Below are 20,440 nucleotides of genomic sequence, written 5' to 3'. Positions count from 1 at the left end.
ATCGTGTCTGATCGAACATCATTCTTTCGGTATGCCTCGCGCTGCGCTGCCTTGGCTGAGCCTACATTATGGCCAATAGTGAGGCTGTATCGATGCAGATAGCCTCTCCCCCGCGTCGCTATTGCATGAGCGACAACCAATGATGCTCATTTTGTTAGCAAGCCAGTCACTCGCCCGCATAAGTCCGGTCCGCTCTATTATGCTCGATTCGGTGTACCATTCTGTCTTGCAGATTTAGCAGACGAAGCGAGGGAAGTCATTCTTCGACGAGATTCCATCATTATTGGAATGACCTCGTCTCGAGATCGTTCAACTGAGCATAAAAAGGGGAGAGCAAGTCATTCACCTCCATTCTCCAACTTCTTCTTCTCAACATCATCACAACACCCAAAGCACGCCATGCAAACTTCAGACTTCTCATTGAAATCATCTTAATTCACAAAAAAACTCCTCAATTGCAGCACCATGGCACGTCATTCATCGGGTGAGTTTCCATGGGTCTTGTTGCAACTGCGATAAAGCTAACGAAGAATTGCTCAATAAGACGATACTTCCAGCGAGGCGGCACTTGGGCCACGGAAGCTGGTTCCTGTCGATACTGAGCTTGAAAAGCTCCTGTACCAGCCAATTGCTCTGGAATGTGCCATCAAGGAGGCCTTTCCAGACTCTCGATCCCGTCCGGATGAGTCGGCCCCGGTTGGACACGACCCCTTGGTGGCGGGACCTCAGGCGTTCAAGTGTTTTGTCTACAAACTAGCTCAAGTCTGCGACAGTGAGCGTGGAGGCAACACAATCACCGCTATCGCCGTCCTCGAGGGGTGTGGTCAACCAGAGTACGTGATCGCGTCCAACCAGAGGAGGCAGTACCAACTGGATGACGTATCGAGCTTTCTCCGAGGCCTCCTGGAGTCCGTTGCGCAGAAGGCTGAAGAAAAGCTGAAGCGTCAAACCCTGCAGAAACAGGTGCTTTGGGACATCTTGCGCTTCAATATGTCCAGGGTCAAGCCCTACCTCAGCAACCTGTCCAAGTACCTGCAAGAGTGCATCGCCCATTGCTCCAGACAACAGGACACCGATAGTGAGCAGAAGGCCGTAAAGCTTCATAACAGGGCTGTTTACTGACACTAATCAACAGAGATTCTTCAAAAGGAACTGGAGGCGCTCTTGTCCAGAGCCAGCTTTGTCACAGACACTGCAACTTCGCCAAGCACTCAGCCCAAATGTTAGTTCAACTCTCAAGTCTGTTTTTGCAGTTCGCTCACATCAAGTTAATCCAGTTCTATCGGACTGCGAGACCCTCATCAAGGCCATAGTAGCCCTGAGAGGTGGCAAAGTTGAAGAGGCCATCGTTAGCAAAGCGAGAGAGGGAGAGTTCTCGAGCTCAGAGCCCTGGTGCGAGCTGCGACACTATCTTGGTCGCCTCCACTCCTATCGTCAAGCTGCAGAGGTGATTATTCTCTCTCTAGAGCGCTGGCCGTTATTGTTCTCCAACTTCAAAATCACGACTGTCCCGTCTGTAAAACAGCGGGGCCGGCCTCTGAAACCTTCTGATAAGCACACGGCCTGTGAGATTATTCAGGGGATGACTGCTGGCAGGTTCGATGCCGAGCAGTATCTATCCCAGGCGGCCGAGCTCGAGCAAGTGGCTGGTCTCGATAGCCTGGTCCAAGAACAAGTACAGAAGATGTGCCGACCTATGGTCCACGCTGAGGTTCTCCTCCACGACTACCTCCTCAACCGTGGTGTTCAGCACCAACGAGACTACTACAACGGGTGGAAGTACATCGGCACGAGTAAGCCCCCCTGCCGCCTCTGTTCGTACTATTTCCAGTACCACACAGACGAGGTGGAAGTTCGGAACTCGCACCGGAACCTGTACCCGCGGTGGCGCCTGCCCGACGTGTACGAGGACCAGGGCCAGGAGGCTGTGGATGGCAGACTGGAGCTGCTGGAGGAGATCACGGCGAGCGCGCAGGAAGACGCAAAGAGGACTCTCAAGGAGCGCAAGGCGCCACGCAAGGGCCACGATTCAAACACCTACTCGAGCATGCCGAGGTCTCTCAAGCATGCGGAGGTCGAGTCCGACTTTGGGAGCGATACTGCATCGGAGCCAGCTCGTAATGATCACACCCCGGAGATCGAATCTCCGTCGACGGCAAGCGGCGATGAAGATGACGATGACGATGACGATGACCAGTTGTACATCTCGCTCGGGGAGGAGACGGACACTGATGAAGGCGGCTCATGCGTGTAGCAGAGTTTGGAGATTCCTGTTCAGAGCTGCGAGGCACTAGCTGGAGCAAAATGGGCGAGCGGGAGGATTTCACCAATGTCATGGGCAGGCTTGGAGCTTTTCTAGGGGCACACTTCTCAACACCCACCACATTATCACAAGATTGAACTACATCTATCTCCTTTTACATCTAAACATGAGAAATATACGACTCACCCAAGTTCACGGACTGCATGAGTGTCAGTGTGCATGCATGCTCAGGCCTGCATTTTCATCATGTAACTCTGTACAGGGAACAAATCCCAAGGTTGGTTGTGATGGGCAGGCATTTTATCTACGTCTGCCATGTGACTCCATGGATAGGCAATGTAGTTACGACTTGTTCATGCTTCCAAAGAGCGATACAGTAAGACTTGCCAGTGCGGACTCAATGGCCTAGAACTTTTGCATTTCTGGTGATCGGCAGGTAAAGTGGGTTTCCAAGCATTTGATGTGGCCACTTGGAAAGTTCTTGCCTAGTCTACCTAGGTATTCAATAAAAGCTGGCCGTCGGTCTACCTGTCAGGTACAAGCTGAGTTACACTATTTATTATCTTTCTTAAGCACATTAACACTAATGCGCAACTACAGGCACACAAGAAAGTTGGGAAAGTGATTGGCATTCTGATTTGCAGACTTTAATACTATCTTGATGAGCAATGTTCACGAGATCCTGTTAGAGAAAGGAAACATGAAGGAAGATAAGAAAAGATCGAGAAGCGATGGAAAATAAAGGCACAACAAACTGTTAGGAAACACTATGGGGCTTGGTTGTGGCTCTGTTCGGTCATACTCAGACAGAACTCAGCCATAGGAACTACGCATTAAGCTCCTTCACATGTTCTCTTCTCCTCCTGCTCGTGTGCATGTGCGACTCCTGGATATGACGGTCCAGGTTATCCTTTCGGGTATATTTCGAGTCGCAATATTCGCAGCGCCCCCCCTGGGAGGGCATGTTGTGTTCCTTGATATAGTTGGGATGTGCCGAGTACAGATGTCGCTTCAGCGCCTTGTTCTCTGGGAAGAGTTCTTCGCACCAGTCCGCAGCAGGACATTTTATCGTTCGGTCATGTGCAGTTTTCATGTGTGTTCTGAGATGGGGTCGTCAGTCTAGACTGGAACATAAAAGAACAGTAGCTCAGACAAGCCTTATTGCCAGTTCAGAGAAGGACCTACCTGAGTTTGGATGGTATGGGGAACTCCTTCCGACATTCAGGTACCTCGCAAATCTGTGGGCCTGTTCTGTGATTTGTGGTTCCTTTCTTCCCTTTCGATTTCAACTTCGGTTGGGCTAGCATGGTTCGTCCGCTTCCTCGGTCGGTTTCCACCTGGTTTAAGCATTGGGTTCAGTTTGCTAGAAAAGCATAAGCATTGAAGGAGGGTACTTACGGTAGGGTATCCATTCTGGGGCGTAGCATCAAGATATGTGTTTTCGGATCCGCCACTCTCCGAATAACTTTCTTGGGTTGTCGAGGACTGGCCACAAGGAGACTACGAACTCCGGTATGGGACCACATCAGACAACTGGCCGGGGCTTCCCACCACGCTCTGAGAGCATGGCCACCCTGCATGAGAATCCATATCCCCTTCCACATCATATGAACCATCCAACAATTCTTCATCAACATCATTACCGCTTTGGGGATAGTAGGGTGCCATTTCATCGCCGTCCCAGCCCGCCCCGTGGCTTCCCTCCCGCATACTATCCATGAACGCGTCCTCGGCACCAGGTTTAAAGGGCCCCATGTGGCCGTCTGACGGGAACATTGACATGTTGGACCTCGCTAGAGATATTATGGGTCAGCGCGCCAATTCGTGACCACCATCCACTGGGCTTAAATCGACGAAAGGGTGCCATCGCGTTCCGCTGTGCTTGGTCACAAACACCGAGGCAACACTACTGGCATGAGTGCAGGCTGTATCACTTACTGTCGCTGAGGTGGTGTAATTCCTATAGCTCCACGCACTGGCAATGACACAGCTGAATCTTGCTGCAGCGGTGATACTTGGGTTACGCAGGCCACCCAGAGTCTTGAGGTTCCGAAGGTAGACGAAGTTCACGACAAAGGTCAGTTCCCTGGGGCTGCCGAATTGAACACGTCTGAGTATGAGACCCAGGGGGTGACCTGAAAGTAGGTCTAGCAGGGTGGAGAGATCTGTGGACGGAGGAGGTGGCCTCACTTTTAGCCACTCTGTCCAGGTCCCCCTCCCTTTGATGGCACAGGCATCGAGTGGATCTGTTATCCATTACCTCTTTGTCTCTGTTGGTCGTGGACGGTGCCCGACCCGGGTGCGCCTTGGAGTGAACCTTGCAGGTCATCGCACAGGCCACGAGATACGGTTCAAGCCACTGACGAGTTGAGTTTTCAATACCCAATTTCTGCTGATATGCATGAATCTGAGATGCCTTGAGCTGAGATACTTACAGCCTTGCTATTGGCTGCAATTGAGATGCTCGGCCTCCCGCGCACCTCCTGCATGCTGAGCCACCAGTCACAGAACCCAAACCCAGAAAAAGTGCCATCCCTCCCGCATAAGCGTAGCATAACCCCTTCGGTCTGCCACTCTCTTGCATGATTCTTAGAAAGCGACCAAAATGTTGCGTTTCGATGGGATTCCATGCCAGTCACGACTGGTGGGTCGAAAGTGTCATTTCTGGGCATAAAAGGCGGCAAGGCTTCTTCTCGAGACTGTCATGACAATGTTGCTCGAACCATCAACAGATAACAGGAATCTCCATTTTCGCGATTATCCTTGTTGGTATGGTGCTCGTCACCATGGGTAAGTTCTAAGTCTCTCATGTCAGGATGTTACAGAGGCTAATAGCTGTCAAGTTGATGCCGCGAAACCTCGAGCAGTGGGTCCACCCACGGCCATTCCCATAGACCTCGAACTCCAGAAGGCGCTCTACCGACCTATCATCCTTGATTGTGCCCTTTTCAAGGCTTGCAAGGAGCGCCGAAGCGGCTCTGACGGCACCTCTTCGGCAGAAAACGACTCGCTGTTGACAGAAGCACAATTGTTCAAGTGCTTTGTCAACAAGCTTGCTCAGTGCTGTGATAGCAACCGCGGAGGCGACACCGTCACCTCCATCTGCGTTCTCCAAGGTGACGAGGGTCCAGAGTATGTGCTCGCGTCTAATCAGAGGGATGACTTTGACCTGGAAGATGTCAAAAATTCTCTGCAAAAGCTACTGGAATCGGTTGCTCATAATGCGGCCGAAATGAAGCCAAAAACAATGGTGGCAATGGTGCTGAGGGACGTGGTTCTTATGACGCAGCCCAGAATCAAGATTTACCTTGATGAACTCTCCAAATGGCTCAAGCTTTGTCTCGCACACTGTCAAAGGCAGGCAGTTGTCGACTGTGAGATCACAAGAACAAGACCTCACCTCAGCGTCTCACTTGGCTAAAACTAGAACAGTGACACTCCAGAACGAGTTAAACAATCTTTTGTCGAAGGCTTCCTTCCCCACAGATAACGTGACGTACCCTCAGACGCAAGCTGCATGTCAGTACACAAAACCAGGCTTCATGACTCTGAATCTATCCTGACGCATATTAGTCTCGTCCCGCTGCGTGACACTTATTCGGGCAATCGTGGCGATCTATAACAGCAAGATTGAGGAAGCCATCATCAACAAGGCAAAGGATGGGGAAATGTCGGGCTCAGAGGCCTGGTGCGAACTACGGCACTACCTCGGCCGACTTTCCTCGTGTCGCCAGGCGGCTGAAATGATTGTCTCGTCAGAGAAGCGGTGGCCTCAATTCTTCAGGAACTTCACCATCACGGTCGTGCCGTCAAGCAGCCTCCATGGTAGACCCCTGCCATCCCACGAAAGTCACAAAGCTGCCGAGATAATCCGAGCCATGTGCCACGGCCATGAGGAGGATGCGGCGCCATATCTCTCGAAAGCCGCGGACCTGCAGAAGTTCGGTCTGGACAGCCTGATCCGTAAGGAGATCAACAGGCGTTGGTATCGTGGTGTTCATGCCGAGGTCCTTGTCCACGATTACCTCCTCAAGCGGGGAGTTTACCACAAGAGCCAGTACTGGAACGGCTGGAAGTACATTGGGAGTAGCAAGCCGACCTGTCGCCTCTGCTCCTACTATTTTCACCACCACCTAGACCGTGTTAGCGTACGGGCCTCGCATCTGAATCTGTATCGCAACTGGCGCCTGCCGGACATCTACGACGACGACCCGGATGCCCACGCGGAGCAGCGGAGGCTGGAACTGCTGGCGCATATCACCGAACGTGTGCAAGAGGACGCAAAGAGGACGCTCGAGGAGAGGGTTGCGCGAGGCAAGAGATACGACTCGAACACATGCTCGGCATGGCCGGGGGAGTGCAGAGACGTGTCCGAAGACTCGGAGTACATGAGCGACGTCATGTCGCAGTCAGATCAGGGAGATACTAGTCCGGATACGAGCGAAACCCCGTCAACAGCGAGCGACGATGAAGAGCCATTTGTGTCGGCAGGGGAGGAGAGCGACTGTGATGACGGCGGGGGCTCGCTGTGATTATCGATTCCATGAGGCTATTTATGAAATCGTGCCTCAGAGTTCTCACGAAAGGGGCATTCTACTTGGACTGAAACCAGATTGAAACGCGATCCTAGTCTTTCTATTTGATTGTTTGTTGTTCTTCTTCGTTCATAGCCCTTCTTTCCAGGAGTCAGAAAGATCAAATCGAGGAGCTGAGCCTTACATTCCGAACCCAATCCGTTTGGCGTTTTGTAGGTATGCCTCAAGATCTTCCATGCTGCAACTCCATGGCGTGTGCAGGGGATGATCACTCCCAAGTTGGGTTGTCCTTGCCAGGCTTGCCTTCCAGGCATGCCATGTGACAGAGGAGGGTCCTCGCTTTTGAGGCGTGCAGGTACGGATTCCGCTGCCGATCGGTATCTGTTAAACCAGGGTCCCGGCCAGTGCTTAGCAAAATATGCTTATGCTGGCCGGCGCGTGGGAGCAATCTAACGGACAATGAATGATATGCAGGCAGACCGTGATTGTATGTAATTATCATTCAATCATAAAAGCTCTGGCCATGTTGTATCATTAGCGCTATGTACATATCGATATCTAAGATGATGTCGATCCCTCTTCCCTGATATACTTGTACAATGTCACGGTGGTAGCCATCTCCGAAACTCTCGAGTGTAAGATTTACCACACGCAGCTCTCGATGCGACGCAGAAACGCGACGTGACGGGGTAGAGTTCAAAGATGCGTTACAGCGACCCCATCGGACATTTCGTTTGTGCTGGCTCGCTCCCTGGTCAATAATCTCCGGCAGCCCGGGGGAGAGCGAGGAGAGAGGGGGGCTCTCAATCAGCGCCTTAACAGCCGTCGCTGTCAGCCGGCATGGGACGCTGTTAAACATGCTTCTCGCCGAATTAAGTCCTGTCATATATGGCATGGATGCCCCGAAGGGAAAACGTGGGCGCTGTCAGGTGTGTCGGGGCATGGGGACTGTGAGACGGGCTCGATCTCACACCAGGTTTGAGCAGACCTCGACAGTCGGATTTGGCAGGCCCTGCCGCCCTAAGCCGAAACCCTCGATCCCTGATGCTGGCTGGTAATCTCGTGGACTCCCCACGAACTTCCTTGCCCTTCCCACGCCGCCGTGGCCGCGGGGTTGAAGCGACGAGGAGCGCATAAGCATTGCGAATGAGGTGACATTCAATATCAGAAACACAAAAGAACGCGCGATATACAAGTACTCGGTACTCAGCCATGTGACGATTGCATACCTACGAAGTATCGCCTCGGGGGCGTGAATTGGACTGGCGTCCCTTTTTTCTTCTTCTGTGCTTGCTTTTCTCCACATTGTACAGGCGCGTAAGAACCAGACGCACGTATTGGGTCGGGTCATCCCGCGGGCGGATCCTCCTCTCCACGAGAGTCGGCTCATCGTTTTGGGGCACCTTCGATGCCTTTCTACAAGTAGACCCGGTGCCGTCCGCTCATGATTCGACGGAGACTCGCCCACTCACGGCTGCATCAGGGATCCCATATGCCGGTGCCGACTTCAAAGTCAAAAAGTTCGAGAAATCGGGTTGCTTCCTGTTGCTTTATTAGCGTTTGCATGCAGTGTTGAACACTAAAACGCAAACCTGTGCAGCTCAGGGGTGAGGAGCGGAGTGGTGCATAAATGGGGTCGAGAATAAGCAAGTCCATCCATCAAGTGAGGTCGCCTACATCCCGATTGGGCGTCGAAGAAGGGACCTGGACCTGGTGTGGTCTGGTGTGGTGTTGGGCTACGGAGCAGTGGCAAGCCTGAGCAGATGGCATTCGATGTTTTGATAGGACGAGGCAGATAGGGGGTTCGGTTCGTTCGATCATCCACTTTGCTTTTCTCGGGCTGAGCACATCGACTGGAGATTGCCGTGCGAACTCGGAATGCGAAAAGGGGATCATCCATTGGACGACCGGAGACAAAAGAGCAGACGTAAGACTGTAGACTACCTACAAGTAGCTACCTTAGATGACGAAGCTCGGCAACAACGGAAAGAGCACGATAATTCCAATCCCTGAGGCTGGTCAAGAGTGTACGAAGCAGGTAGTTAGGTAGCCTACGTACACGGGCTGGCCAGGGGTGCATCATCATCCATCCCCTTTCTTCTCTCGTCTCCCGTCTCCGTCTCCCCTTGCAGCGCCGCCCACTTAGTTATTCATCCGTACACCATCACCCACGCGCACGCCACGCACTGACCTCCCCAGCGTACTGTACCAAACGGCCAAACCGCTTCCCGTTGGTCTTCCAAAAGAGGCAGAAAGAGAGAGAACCCTGGCTCCCTGGCTCAGAAAGTCGCTGCAGGGCTCCTGGATTGGTGGACGCTGATGCGGGTCACTGGCCCCATCGCCAATTATTACTCCAGCTTCCTAGCGAGACCAACTAAACGGACGGTTGGGTACGCTAAAAGACCCAGCGAGACCGGGTGCAGACCGGGTAACTAGGTACCTCACGGGCGCTGGCAGCAGGCCGAGATAGCTGCAGCAGCAGCATGCCAGCAACTGATCGCATTCAGGGAGGAACCTATGAGAAAAAAAAAGGAATCATCGAGCCAATCTCCATTCTCTTGCATACCCAAGCCTTTCCCTCGCCCATTCTTCTCCCCTCTCGGCCCTGCATTTGCGTTGCAATTGGGGACCCAAAAATTGACAGAAGGTAAAAAGGCACCCTGGTCTCTCGGGCCTCTTTTGTTCGCCAGTGACCGCTCCTGCATTCCTGTCACAGTCACAGGCGCCCTTTCGAGACCCATTGATCGACCTCCCAAACAAAAGAGGAGAGCCCCTTTCCGCGCAGCAACCACACTCTCGGTCGATTTGGATGCTTGGAACTCTGACTCTCGTCTCGCTGCTACCAAGAGCACACTGCTCTCGACAAGGGCCTCTCTCTCGGCTCTACCACATCTGCTACCGGGAAACCCCTCGGTGTTCTTCTGCCTGCAGCTTTTCCAAACCGTGCTACTGCAGAGCTGCTACCTTTTTCCCTTCGCATCTTCTCCAGATTCTGCGACCTGACCTCCGCAATTGCCTGGTACCGCCCAACGCTCCCGCAGCTCGCATGCGAGCTTGACAGGGCCGACCGACATTCACACACGTCTGGACCTCTCTCTCTGACCTCTCAATTCTGATCGACGTCGTATTCGAGACGAGACCGACTCGCGGCTGGCCATGGAATACTCTACCGCTCCCCCCATCGCCCGACAGTCCCGCCACCAGCACCACAGCCGACGCAAGGAGGGCCAGCCTCTGCATTCGTCCTCCACCGCTCACCGGCACGACCGCGGCCTTTCTTCCTCCCACGGCTCCCAGATCGCTCCCGCATCTCCAGAGGTCATCTCGTCCCTCATCACCAGCCTCTCCATCATCTCCAAGCCCGCGAGCTCCCACTTCGACAGCCCCCTCGGCAGCGCCGTCGGCTTTCCTGACCCTACCTCGCCCGCCGCCGATATCGAGGGCTCTTTTGGCGTCGACTACGGCGCCTACGCACCCCTCATCCGCGAGACCTACAAGACCGAGGAAATTAGCCTCGACGACCTCGCCGCCAGCCCCCCAGTCATCCGCACCGCCAAACCACCCAGCGGCTTCTCGCCCCTCACTGCGCCCAAGTCGCCCGGACGAGAGTCCTCGGGAGAGGGACGCCTCAAGTCTCTACTGAGCGCCGGCCGGAGCAGCATCTCTCGGCCCTCCTCCAAGGGATCATCGCTGGCCTCGCGCGATGCAGACACCCAGAGCATTGGCAATCTGTCTATCGAGCGCGGCACCACGTCGCCCATCCCCGAACTGAAGGAGCGCAGATCGCATGACAGCTGGGGAAAGAAAACGAGCCGCTCCCACAAGGGATTGATGTACATGAGCAGCAAGGAGCGCTTGCGGGAAAAGGAAGCTGAAAAACGACGAGCCAGCATAGGAGCAGTCGGTGGCGACCGACTCGCTGTGAAGCGCGCTCTCTCACCGAGACCCGACCCCTTTTTGGCCGAGACGGCCATCAGCGAGGAACCACACACGGATCACAGTACACATACCAAGGACGCAGAACACAAAATGACAGAAAACGGGGTCACGAGCCCTCGGCCGATCCCGACCAGGGATTCCAGCTTACGGAAGACGAGCTCGAACGCCAAGCGTTCGTCCAAGAGGTCTTCAAAGCGACATAGCGACTCACCTGATGTGATAGTAGAAGGAAAAGTACACGATAATCATAATAGTAATCACAGGAATAGCCACCGCGACAGCAGTCGGCGCAGGGAGGACGAGAGGAGCGGGAGAGATTCCAAGACACCCGACAACAGGCATCGACCCCATGAAGGCAAATCGCTGCCTGTGCCGCCCGACAACCATGCAGATATCGAGGAAGACGGTGCGCCCTTCCCCAACGTATCGCAGAATAGGCGGCGCGAGCACAGCAACGATGGTCGGCGCAGGTCCGGGCGGCACACGCCCGAGCCAATTGAGGGTCTGAAGCCGAAACGCTCCAGCTCGCGCCTGAAGCGTCTGTCGGCGCCGCTCAGCCCGCGCCCTGATGACACGTCGGCGGACGAATCGGCCAAGCGTAAGGAGGAGAGTGCCGTAGCCGCGGCGCACGTCTCGTACGAGCGGCCCCACAGCGCTGACAGCATCGACGACGCGGTTGAGTCGTACTTGTGCTCGCCCAGGCTGTCACAGAAGATCAAGCATCCGCAGACAGGCCGCGTGATTTCCTTCTCCGAGGTCGGCGACAGTGAAGGCTCGGCCGTGTTCTGCTGCGTGGGCATGGGCCTGACGCGGTACATCACGGCGTTCTACGACGAGCTGGCGCTGACCCTCAAGCTGCGACTCATCACGCCCGACCGTCCTGGCATCGGGGACAGTGAATCCTATGAGGACGGAACGGCGACGCCGCTGAGCTGGCCTGGTACGTGCATACTTTTCATCGTGATAATTAAATTATAAGTCTAACGAAAGAACCAGACGATGTCTACGCCATCTGCCAAGCCCTCAAGATCACAAAGTTCTCGATCCTCGCCCACTCGGCCGGCGCCATCTACGCCCTCGCCACGGCCCTCCGCATGCCACAGCACATTCGTGGCCGCATTCATCTCCTCGCGCCCTGGATTCCGCCGTCGCAGATGTCTGTCTTTGGGGCCTCCGCTCAGACACCTCTACCTCCCACGAATGCCATTCCTACCTCGCAGCGCATCCTGCGCGCCCTGCCTACACCACTACTGAAGGCAGCTAACTCGAGCTTTATGACTGCCACTAGCAGCAGTATTACCTCATCCCTCCCCAAGACGACAAAACGGAAGCGCAAGTCGACAGCTAACCTCCGCGCCGACAAGGCCGCCGCCGCAGCAGCCGCACCACCGCTGCCGACGGACAACAAGGAGAATCACAACCACCCAGACAGCAAGCACAACCCGCCCGTCGTGCCTCCCAAGGAGTCCATCACCGAGGAGATGGACCGCATCCGGCCCCTCGGCGCCAGCCCCACGCCCACGGGCTCTAACCACCCCATGGGCACCGACTCGAGCAGCAGCGCCGGCGTGCACCGCAAGACGAGCTCGACGGCCTCGGCCGCGCACGCCGCCCGCGAGGCGGCGGTGCTGGCGGCGGCGGCGTCGGCGCTGGCCGACAAGGAGCGGCAGGAGAACTACGACACGCGCCTGACGCACGCCATCTGGGAGCTCGCGACGACGGGCGCCAACCCGGCCGTGGACCTGCTCGTCTGCCTCGAGCGGCGGCACACGATCGGCTTCCGCTACGTCGACATCACGCGGCCCGTCGTGATCCACCACGGCAGCCGGGACACGCGCGTGCCCGTCGAGAACGTGCGGTGGCTGGGCAAGACGATGCGGCGGTGCGAGGTGCGGGTGCTCGAGGGCGAGGGCCACGGGCTCATGGCCAGCGCGGCGGTCATGGGGTCCGTGCTCATGGAGATCTCCAAGGAGTGGGAGGACTGGGGCCGGCTGACGGGCGTGAGCGGGCGGAAGGGGGACAGGAGAGCTGGTGGCGGTGGTGATGATCATAGGGATAGGGATGGAGACGGTAGGAGGGAGAGGGGAGAGAGGGAGCATGAGGGGCGGGGGAGGAGGGGGACTATTGGGCAGGCTAGGTGAGGGTGTCTGCTTTGGAAGGCTTCCGTTGAAAAGAGGAAAAGTGTGGGTGTGGGGGAGTTGTTGCGGTCGTTGGATTCATGGCCTGAAAGAGGGGCGGGGATTGGTAATTCTTGTGTAAATATGGGGGCTTCAGATGACGGCTAGGGAGAATCTGTGGAAGCCGAGAAGAAACAAAAGTTTGTGTGCAGTCGTTTTGATGTATATTGGAATAGGAGGATCATACTAGAATCGGGGCGACTGGGATGGGAAGGGCCTGGGGGAGGGCAACGCATGGGATTATTTCCGGGATTCTGGATGTAGCGATTCTCAATGGCCAAGTTTCGCGTTCGAGATTGCGTGGCTTTGGTATTCGTGTTTTGCTGCTATGTGAGGTGCACGACTTGGAGCCAATATGGACTCTGACTTTGTCCCTAGGTCATGACGCCGTAGGGAAAGCTGATTACGAACGGCCTGAGTGAGTGGTACAACTCGGGAGAAGGCATGCTTCGCAGATTATACTCGACCTCTGGAAATGGTGTCCTGTCTCGGAAGAGAGATGCGCGCGGAATGCGAACCAGCGAGGCAGATCCGTGTTTTGGCGATCGGGAGAGTGAGGCTGTGGCAGGTCTAGGTTCAGCTAGAGGTGTTTCTGTTGACTTGTGCGTACGCAATTCCGACCGTGCGTACCTAGACCAAGATTCAACAATCTAGACGGAGGACGCGTTTTTGGCACGGCAGAGTGTTGTTCGGTGTGGAAGTTGTCTTAACTTTTGATAGTGTTCAGCAAGGGCCTACCTGGCCTTGTGGAATGTTGGGATGAAACAGAGTTTAAGCTTGAATTTAAGCAGGGTTTAAGCACCAGGCCGAGTGACTAGCTGTGTACGCCGGGCATCTCCATTCCAACGGCTTGCAGATCCCGCGGCTTCTGGGAGAGAAATACACAAGAGCAGGAATTGATCACGACTTCTTGCAGGATTGTGCATTCCTTGGCGATGGCTGCAATTCGAGGGAGCACGAGAGACCCGCGTCCATCTTGGGATCGCAGTTTACGTACTTCAAGGTAACACAGCCCCCTTCCCAGAGATCGCCCACTTGCACTTTTTATGATGAGAAAGGGCTTCTTGCAGAGAGACCATTCCGACCTTGTCCTTCTCTTTGAGCCAGCCCTTTCTGTTACTTGGTCAGTCCTGACCGTTCGCTCTCTATTGCTTCAATAACCGCAAAGATGGTGTTCAAGTGCCTCACCCGCGCCATCGTTGCCGCGTTGGCGACCCTCGCCGTCACCGTGACCGGGGCGCCGTTCAACCCGGCCGACTACAAGATCCTCACAATCTCGGAATTTTCATCCAGCTTCGAAACTCAGACACTCCTCGCACTCAACTACCAGGGTAAGTGCAGTCAATCTTTCCAGATTGAAATGCGGAGCATTCCTAAGACATGAGGATTAGTCACACAAGTGTCAAAAGTCGACTTTGTAGCCATGACTCCCACGGATTTCGGCAGATACCACGCCATCTTCATACCAGATACGGGGGTCTGCGACGACAAGACCGTATTGGACTTTATCGGATACAACCCGACAGCCTATACCAACCTGGCAACCGCTGTCACTGGACGCATGTTTGTCGTCGGCATGAGCCTCTCCTGGGAAAGGGACCTGCGAAATCGAGTGATCGGTTATGACACCGACCAGGTTCAAGATTTCCTGGCCGAGGCCACCGTACACCTTGTCACAGCCCCGGCCGTTGCTCTGTGGCTGAGCGTGGGCTGCTCCTATGTCAATGTCGATGGTCCCGCGGAGCAGGTCATGGCACTCAGGGGTTTCGGAGATTTTCGCGCGCGCACCCCTTACGAAGCCAACCTGGGAGGCTGCCCAGGCAACGTCTTCTATCACGACGGCGCTCAGGGACTGTTCCCAGATGTCCCCGAGCGCGAGCTTCAGCGGTGGGAATGCCCTGCTTCGGGAGCGTTCCCGGAGTATCCTCGTGTCGAGAACGTGTTGGACTACGTCATCTACGACACCGAAGCGACCACTCCGTCTAATGACCATGTGCCCACCTTGATCGGGAGGGAGATGCTGGCCCCGGCCTGCGGCAATGCTCGAGTAGACCTCGCCTTTGGCGAAGAGTGCGACCTGGGCACTCTGCTGAACGGCAGAGACGACACCATCTGCACCAGCGACTGCAAGTGCGTCATGGGGCGCTCCTCCAACGCGGACTACGCTCCGTGCAACCCCCTGCCGTGCCGCTACGGCGCCAGCCCCCAGACAGGTCAGTGTCTGCCGTCCAATGGGTGTGGGGACGAGTGCGGGACAGATCTCTGCGACAGCGACTGCAGGTGCAAGTATGGCTTTGACGCCGAGATTGCGGAATGCAAGAGTTCGAGCTCGACGACGACCAGTACCACCGATACGAGCACGACACTGTGCGATTCTACCGGTGGTTGCCAGACCTCCACCTCCCCGACTACTGAGCCGACGACGGTGCCAACGTCCAGCCCAGTCTCGCCCACCAGCTCAGGGTCCCCATCCTCTCCATCGTCCCCATCGTCGCCTTCGTCGGGGGCCCCGACCAGACCTACGTCCTCTGGTGCTCCTGAGACGCAGAGCACATCCCCAGCCACGCCGACGTCAACACCTTCGAATGACGGCCTGCCGCCCCGGGTGGACCAGTACGTGTTCAAAGCGTGCACAGGCTCGATCGAGAACTATCCTTCTTTCCGGCACCAGTTCTACAGCGACAGGATGACCTTGAAGCTGTGCATCGCCGGCTGCAAGGGAAGTATCTACGCCGGTACTCATGTCATGTTCGTAAACCACCCAATCCTCTTACCCCTTGTCAATCACTCTTCTAATCCGCTCCTACTGTTGTAGGGACTGCTACTGCCCGGCTCCTACGACGCCATAGTCGAGGTCGCCAAGGACCGCTGTAACGTCCCATGCCCTGGCAACCCTCGCGAGAGCTGCGGCGGCTTCCGCTCAAACATCACTGAAGGCCTGGGGCGCCGCGACGCCGGCTCCGACGTCGTCCGCCGCCAGGGCGGGCCCGTCCCTTCCAACGCGCTGCTTGCCATCTATATCTTTGCCCCGATCAACCCGACCGCCAGCTCCGGCCAGAACGGCGGCGGCACGGCGGGCAGTACAGGAGGCGCCACCAACACCGCCGCGAATACCAATGGCGCAACAGGCGGCGCAGGCGGCGTGGTCGGCGTGACCAATACCGTCGTCGCCACCGCTGCGTCGACGGTCACCGCCGGAGGCAGCGAGGGCGGGGATGGATACGGCGGCTTCGGGCCCCACGGCGGCGGCCCCGGTGGCTCCGGCCCCTGCGCCACGGGCTTCTGCCACGCCCGCGGGTACTTGTTCGAGCTGTGCCACGGCGACTTCCGCCCCGGCGAGGCCCTCTTCGTGCTTGAGGCCTGCAGCTGCGCCGGCGGCGCCCGCTACGTGGCCGCCGGATGCGGCGATGCCGCGTCGTGCGGCTCGCTCGTCGTGTACCGCGCTGTGCCTTATGCCGGCGACGACGACAGCGGCAGCGGTAATGTCACCGTGTACCAGCCGCAGGTCTGCACGAGCTGCGCCGGCGGCGTCACGTTTGAGCAGAGCAACCAGACCGAGACGGCTGTTGTCACGGGCGGCGGCGGCGGCGGTGGTTCCCAACAGACAAACGCTACTGGCGTTGTCGTGGTTGTTGCGGGCACGAGCAGGCTTGCTACGTACCTGAGCTCCATCGTGGTCTTTATTGTTGGTTTCCTTCTACTGTAGAATATCCCCGGATTCCCCTTGACGCCTCTCCTGTTGTGTGTTAGCCGCTTTAGCAGCGGCTCAGTCAGGTCTCAGAAAGTACTTTTCTGGTTCGGGGGGTATGGCCGAGACTTGCTCCGAGGTTTCTTATCCAGTTTGGGATACGCCGATTTGAGCACATCTCAGCATATATAAATCCTTGTATGCTTTGCGTTTTTCCGTTGCTAATCTAAGCCTAATTGTTTGAGAGAAGCTAGTTGTTTGTGTATCAGAGGGCCGGCTGTGTTTCTTTGTAGCTGTATGTGCTTGCTAGAATCATACTCTTCTCGCGTTTGATGAACCAAGTAAGGCCCACCCATCCTGAAGTATGTTTGCAATATGTTAGCTGGATATCTATTGGTGAACAAGTGTGGCTTCCTCCTTGATAACTGCTGCTATGTATTCATTTTGCATTAGAGCTCCCCCTTGCTCGTCACTCATTGGAAGCAAGGGTCTTCGAGGGTTCTTCCCGTATCCGAATCTCTGGTGCACCATCATTTTCAGACCAGCAATCTGAAGCGTCATGTCAGCTAGGGTTTGACTCAAGTATAATCGATACGTTGACAGTGACTCACGCCAACTCCTGCAGCAACACCGTCTGCTAGAGACAGAAGCCGCTGTATCCTCTGGGCTTCTTGGAAAGTTGTAGAATTAGGACCGGCTTTGGCGTCAGCTAACTGCCAGAGTATTACACAAATATTCTTTTGAACAATTAGCCTCATTCTCCATACGGGACCCTCAACTTACCGGTGCAATATTGGGGAGCCCAGATATGGCCTGTTGAGAGTAGAGTTGGTCAGCAAGAATGGCAGTATTCATCGGGTTGTGCTACCCACCCCTGCAGCTCCGCTAGCCATTGACGGGAGTAGAATATCGATGTAGCCGTCAATGATATGAAACTTCTGGTTTGGATCCTTCCTGGGATACTTCTTCTGGAACTCATCATTTCCGATGACAGCGTCTAATCTCGTAATCTTGCCGACGTTGGCGCAACTATCATCACGCTTTAGTATCGTGTTGTGCCAATGTAGGACGAGCAGCTAATGACATACGTGAGCTTGACACCATACACATTCGGGCTCTGCTTCACTACATCGATGATGAGATCACTGCTAAGATCGATACCGCTAGAGACGCCGGGGAAGTTATACATGACGACCGGTATCGGACTGGCCTCGGCAACGTCGACGAAGAACTGCTGGATCGCCAAGCTATCGTTCTTTTGCAGCTGGCTGGCGTAGTAGCCAGGCGGGATCACCATCGCATAGTCTGCTCCCGCACTCGCAGCGTCGTGCGCAAGCGAGACCGTCTCGCGCGTGCTCGATGCGCCGACGCCCGCGACGATTGGCACGTCTGTGAGCCCTTCTGCGTCTAGTGCCGAGCGGGCAGTTCGGACGAGCTGCGCGCGCTCCGAGCCAGTCAGGTGCGTCGCCTCGCCGGCAGAGCCAGCCACGACGGGAACTGTGCCTGCTTTCGAGACATAGACGACATGTTTGGCAAAGGCCTCGAGGTCGAGGTCTTCATTGTCCAGGAAGAACGTCGGGAGGGGTGTGTAGATGCCCCTTGGCAACGGTCTATGTGTTGCCATACTTGCGACCCAGTAGTGATGATGATACCGCGTTGTCCTTCGACTCTCACCGCGAAGTCTCCTTACGCGAGCAACCTGCAAGATGATAACCGCCAAGTACACACTGTATACAGTTGGTCACGAGTGTTATCGATATCCGTGGATGTTAGTGTTAGTAATTATGCGCTAGTGATTAATCGTCGAGGTGTCTACATACCACCGAGGCGCCGAGCCCAATGCAAAGCTCCGAATATTGATTACCATGCTACAGTATCCGCCGGCCTGCGTACCCTAGATTATTGATCGATTCTCGGTTATCGGCAATAGACTTATAGCAGAGATTCTCGAACTCAGAAACCAGCTCGCATACATGCTTTGCCAAGAGATTGAATTCGGCCTCTATCTTTGATATCGCACAGAAAGTTCCTAGTCATGAGGTTTGACTAAAGACATATAGTCACTGTTTGACAGAGATCAAAGTCAACATTGAAGCTACTCTACAGCATCTCGAGATCAAACTCGCCCTCTTCCTCCACTCTTTCCCAGACATTGTTTAAAGTTGCAGTTTCACGCTTGACAAACTGACCATAGCCCTTCTCGCCGACGATCCCTCCATTGTCCCTGTCCCAAACCACCTTGCCACGTAGGATTGTATATCTTGGCCAGTTGGCAATGTGCCGTCCCTCCAAAGGCGAATAGTCTACATCGTGATGCAGCATCTCATTGGTCAGATGAATGTTTGGCTTCTTACTCTCCGGATACCAGATGACCAAGTCGGCATCAGAGACCCCAGGAATCATGGCTCCCTTGCGCGGGTACATTCCATACAACTTTGCTGCATTTGTAGAAGTGACCTCGACAAACTTTGTGACAGTCATATTGCTGGCAGAAAACGTAGCGGGAAGCCGGGTCTCGATCATCGGGATGCCGTTGGGAATGTACTTAAACCGGCCCACGGGATGCTCATGTGTAATGCATGTCTTCTTTCCCGTTTCGGCGTCGTCAAATCTGAACGGGCAGTGATCCGAGCTCAGGACCGAGAATGTGCCGTTCCTCAGGCCTTTCCAGATGAGCTTCTGGTCAGCTTCGTTCCTCGGCGGTGGCGAGCAGACGCACTTCGCTCCCTCAAAGCCGGGCTTGTCGAGATCATCTCGCGTCAGGAACAGGTACTGAGGGCATGTTTCAGCAAAGATGGGCTGGCCATGCGTCTGCGCTTCCCTGATCCGGAATGTGGCTCCGGGATCACTGACGTGGACGAGCAATATTGGAGTGTTGTTGATCAAAGATGAGAGAGCAATCGCGCGATTGGTGGCCTCTGCCTCCAAAATCGGCGGCCGCGAGTTGCTGTGATACTTCGGTGCGAATAGCTTCTTCTCCTCGAGCTTGTCCGTGAGCCAGTTTAAAACGTCACCATTCTCGGCGTGGATCATGGTAATGATCTTATTCTCTCGGCAGGCCAGAAGAATAGTCAGAATCTGATAGTCGCTCAGTTGCAGCGCTGTGTACGTCATGTAGATCTTCAGAGAGCTGACTCCCTCTTCCTCTTTGATCTGTTTCAGCTCCGAGATGGCTTTTGGACCTGGGTTTGAGACCAGGAGATGCATGCCATAGTCACAGTAGCAGCTGCCACTAGCTAGCTTGTGTGTGGCATTGAGAGCAGCGAGAAGCGAGTCTTCATGTTTCTGCTGGGGAGCAAACGACACGATAGTCGTTGTGCCTCCTGCAATGGCAGATCGAGTTCCTGATACAGGGTCAGCCATAGGTCATCAACATAATCTAATGATACTGACCAGATTCGTAACTATCCGCTGACGAGCCCTTGCCAAACATGCTCGGTTCCTGAAGGTGCACATGACAATCAATGCCTCCCGGCTGTTCCCGACGATTAGCACTTTCACATCAGGTCCTAGATCTACACTCTAAACTTACCATCACGAAGCCACCCTCGGCGTCGATGAGTTTCTTCGTGCTTGCATTGGCCAGCATTCCCGATGGGGCGAGAATCGCGATTTTCTTATCCTTAATCCCAACATCATATGTAGCGATATCGGATGCCGTCACACAAACCCCGTTCGTGATGACAAGGTCGTATTCGTGAAGCACAGTCATATTGGCGAGCTCAACGCTGAAGTCCTGTGGTTGTCCTGTCCAGCCCACGTATAGGTAGAATACGCGTCTTTTCAGGGTAAGGTCACAGGGCAATGGGCAAAGTCGCTGCGGCCAAGAACACCCCCT

At 55.2% G+C, this 20,440-nt stretch overlaps 5 protein-coding genes across 5 annotated transcripts; 4 read left to right on the top strand and 1 right to left on the bottom strand.

The window, feature by feature from the left end:
• Positions 1-465: 465 nt before the first annotated feature.
• Positions 466-2,254, top strand: E0L32_007718 (uncharacterized protein; the record flags this gene model as incomplete). The annotated part of the gene is made up of 4 exons (XM_031142493.1): positions 466-484; positions 545-1,078; positions 1,136-1,222; positions 1,278-2,254. 4 exons carry the CDS (start codon positions 466-468, stop codon positions 2,252-2,254), a joined length of 1,617 nt encoding a protein of 538 aa, XP_030993218.1.
• A 2,795-nt stretch (positions 2,255-5,049) lies between these two features.
• Positions 5,050-6,795, top strand: E0L32_007717 (uncharacterized protein; the record flags this gene model as incomplete). Its single annotated transcript, XM_031142492.1, has 4 exons — positions 5,050-5,053; positions 5,107-5,637; positions 5,696-5,782; positions 5,837-6,795. 4 exons carry the CDS (start codon positions 5,050-5,052, stop codon positions 6,793-6,795), a joined length of 1,581 nt encoding a protein of 526 aa, XP_030993217.1.
• A 3,159-nt stretch (positions 6,796-9,954) lies between these two features.
• Positions 9,955-13,336, top strand: E0L32_007716 (uncharacterized protein; the record flags this gene model as incomplete). Its single annotated transcript, XM_031142491.1, has 3 exons — positions 9,955-11,677; positions 11,734-12,807; positions 13,293-13,336. 3 exons carry the CDS (start codon positions 9,955-9,957, stop codon positions 13,334-13,336), a joined length of 2,841 nt encoding a protein of 946 aa, XP_030993216.1.
• A 746-nt stretch (positions 13,337-14,082) lies between these two features.
• Positions 14,083-16,620, top strand: E0L32_007715 (uncharacterized protein; the record flags this gene model as incomplete). Its single annotated transcript, XM_031142490.1, has 3 exons — positions 14,083-14,245; positions 14,306-15,666; positions 15,730-16,620. 3 exons carry the CDS (start codon positions 14,083-14,085, stop codon positions 16,618-16,620), a joined length of 2,415 nt encoding a protein of 804 aa, XP_030993215.1.
• A 372-nt stretch (positions 16,621-16,992) lies between these two features.
• E0L32_007714 (uncharacterized protein) lies at positions 16,993-20,314 on the bottom strand (the record flags this gene model as incomplete). The annotated part of the gene is made up of 8 exons (XM_031142489.1): positions 16,993-17,151; positions 17,214-17,315; positions 17,386-17,415; positions 17,475-17,631; positions 17,691-18,329; positions 18,707-19,946; positions 19,996-20,077; positions 20,135-20,314. 8 exons carry the CDS (start codon positions 20,312-20,314, stop codon positions 16,993-16,995), a joined length of 2,589 nt encoding a protein of 862 aa, XP_030993214.1.
• Positions 20,315-20,440: the final 126 nt, after the last annotated feature.

The sequence above is a fragment of the Thyridium curvatum genome (assembly GCF_004353045.1).
Source record: "Thyridium curvatum strain D216 chromosome Unknown NODE_48_length_316412_cov_78.264379, whole genome shotgun sequence".
NCBI lineage: Eukaryota > Fungi > Ascomycota > Sordariomycetes > Thyridiales > Thyridiaceae > Thyridium > Thyridium curvatum.
The sequence above is the reverse complement of the archived record's forward strand: the minus strand, read 5'-3'. Positions and strand labels throughout refer to the sequence as shown.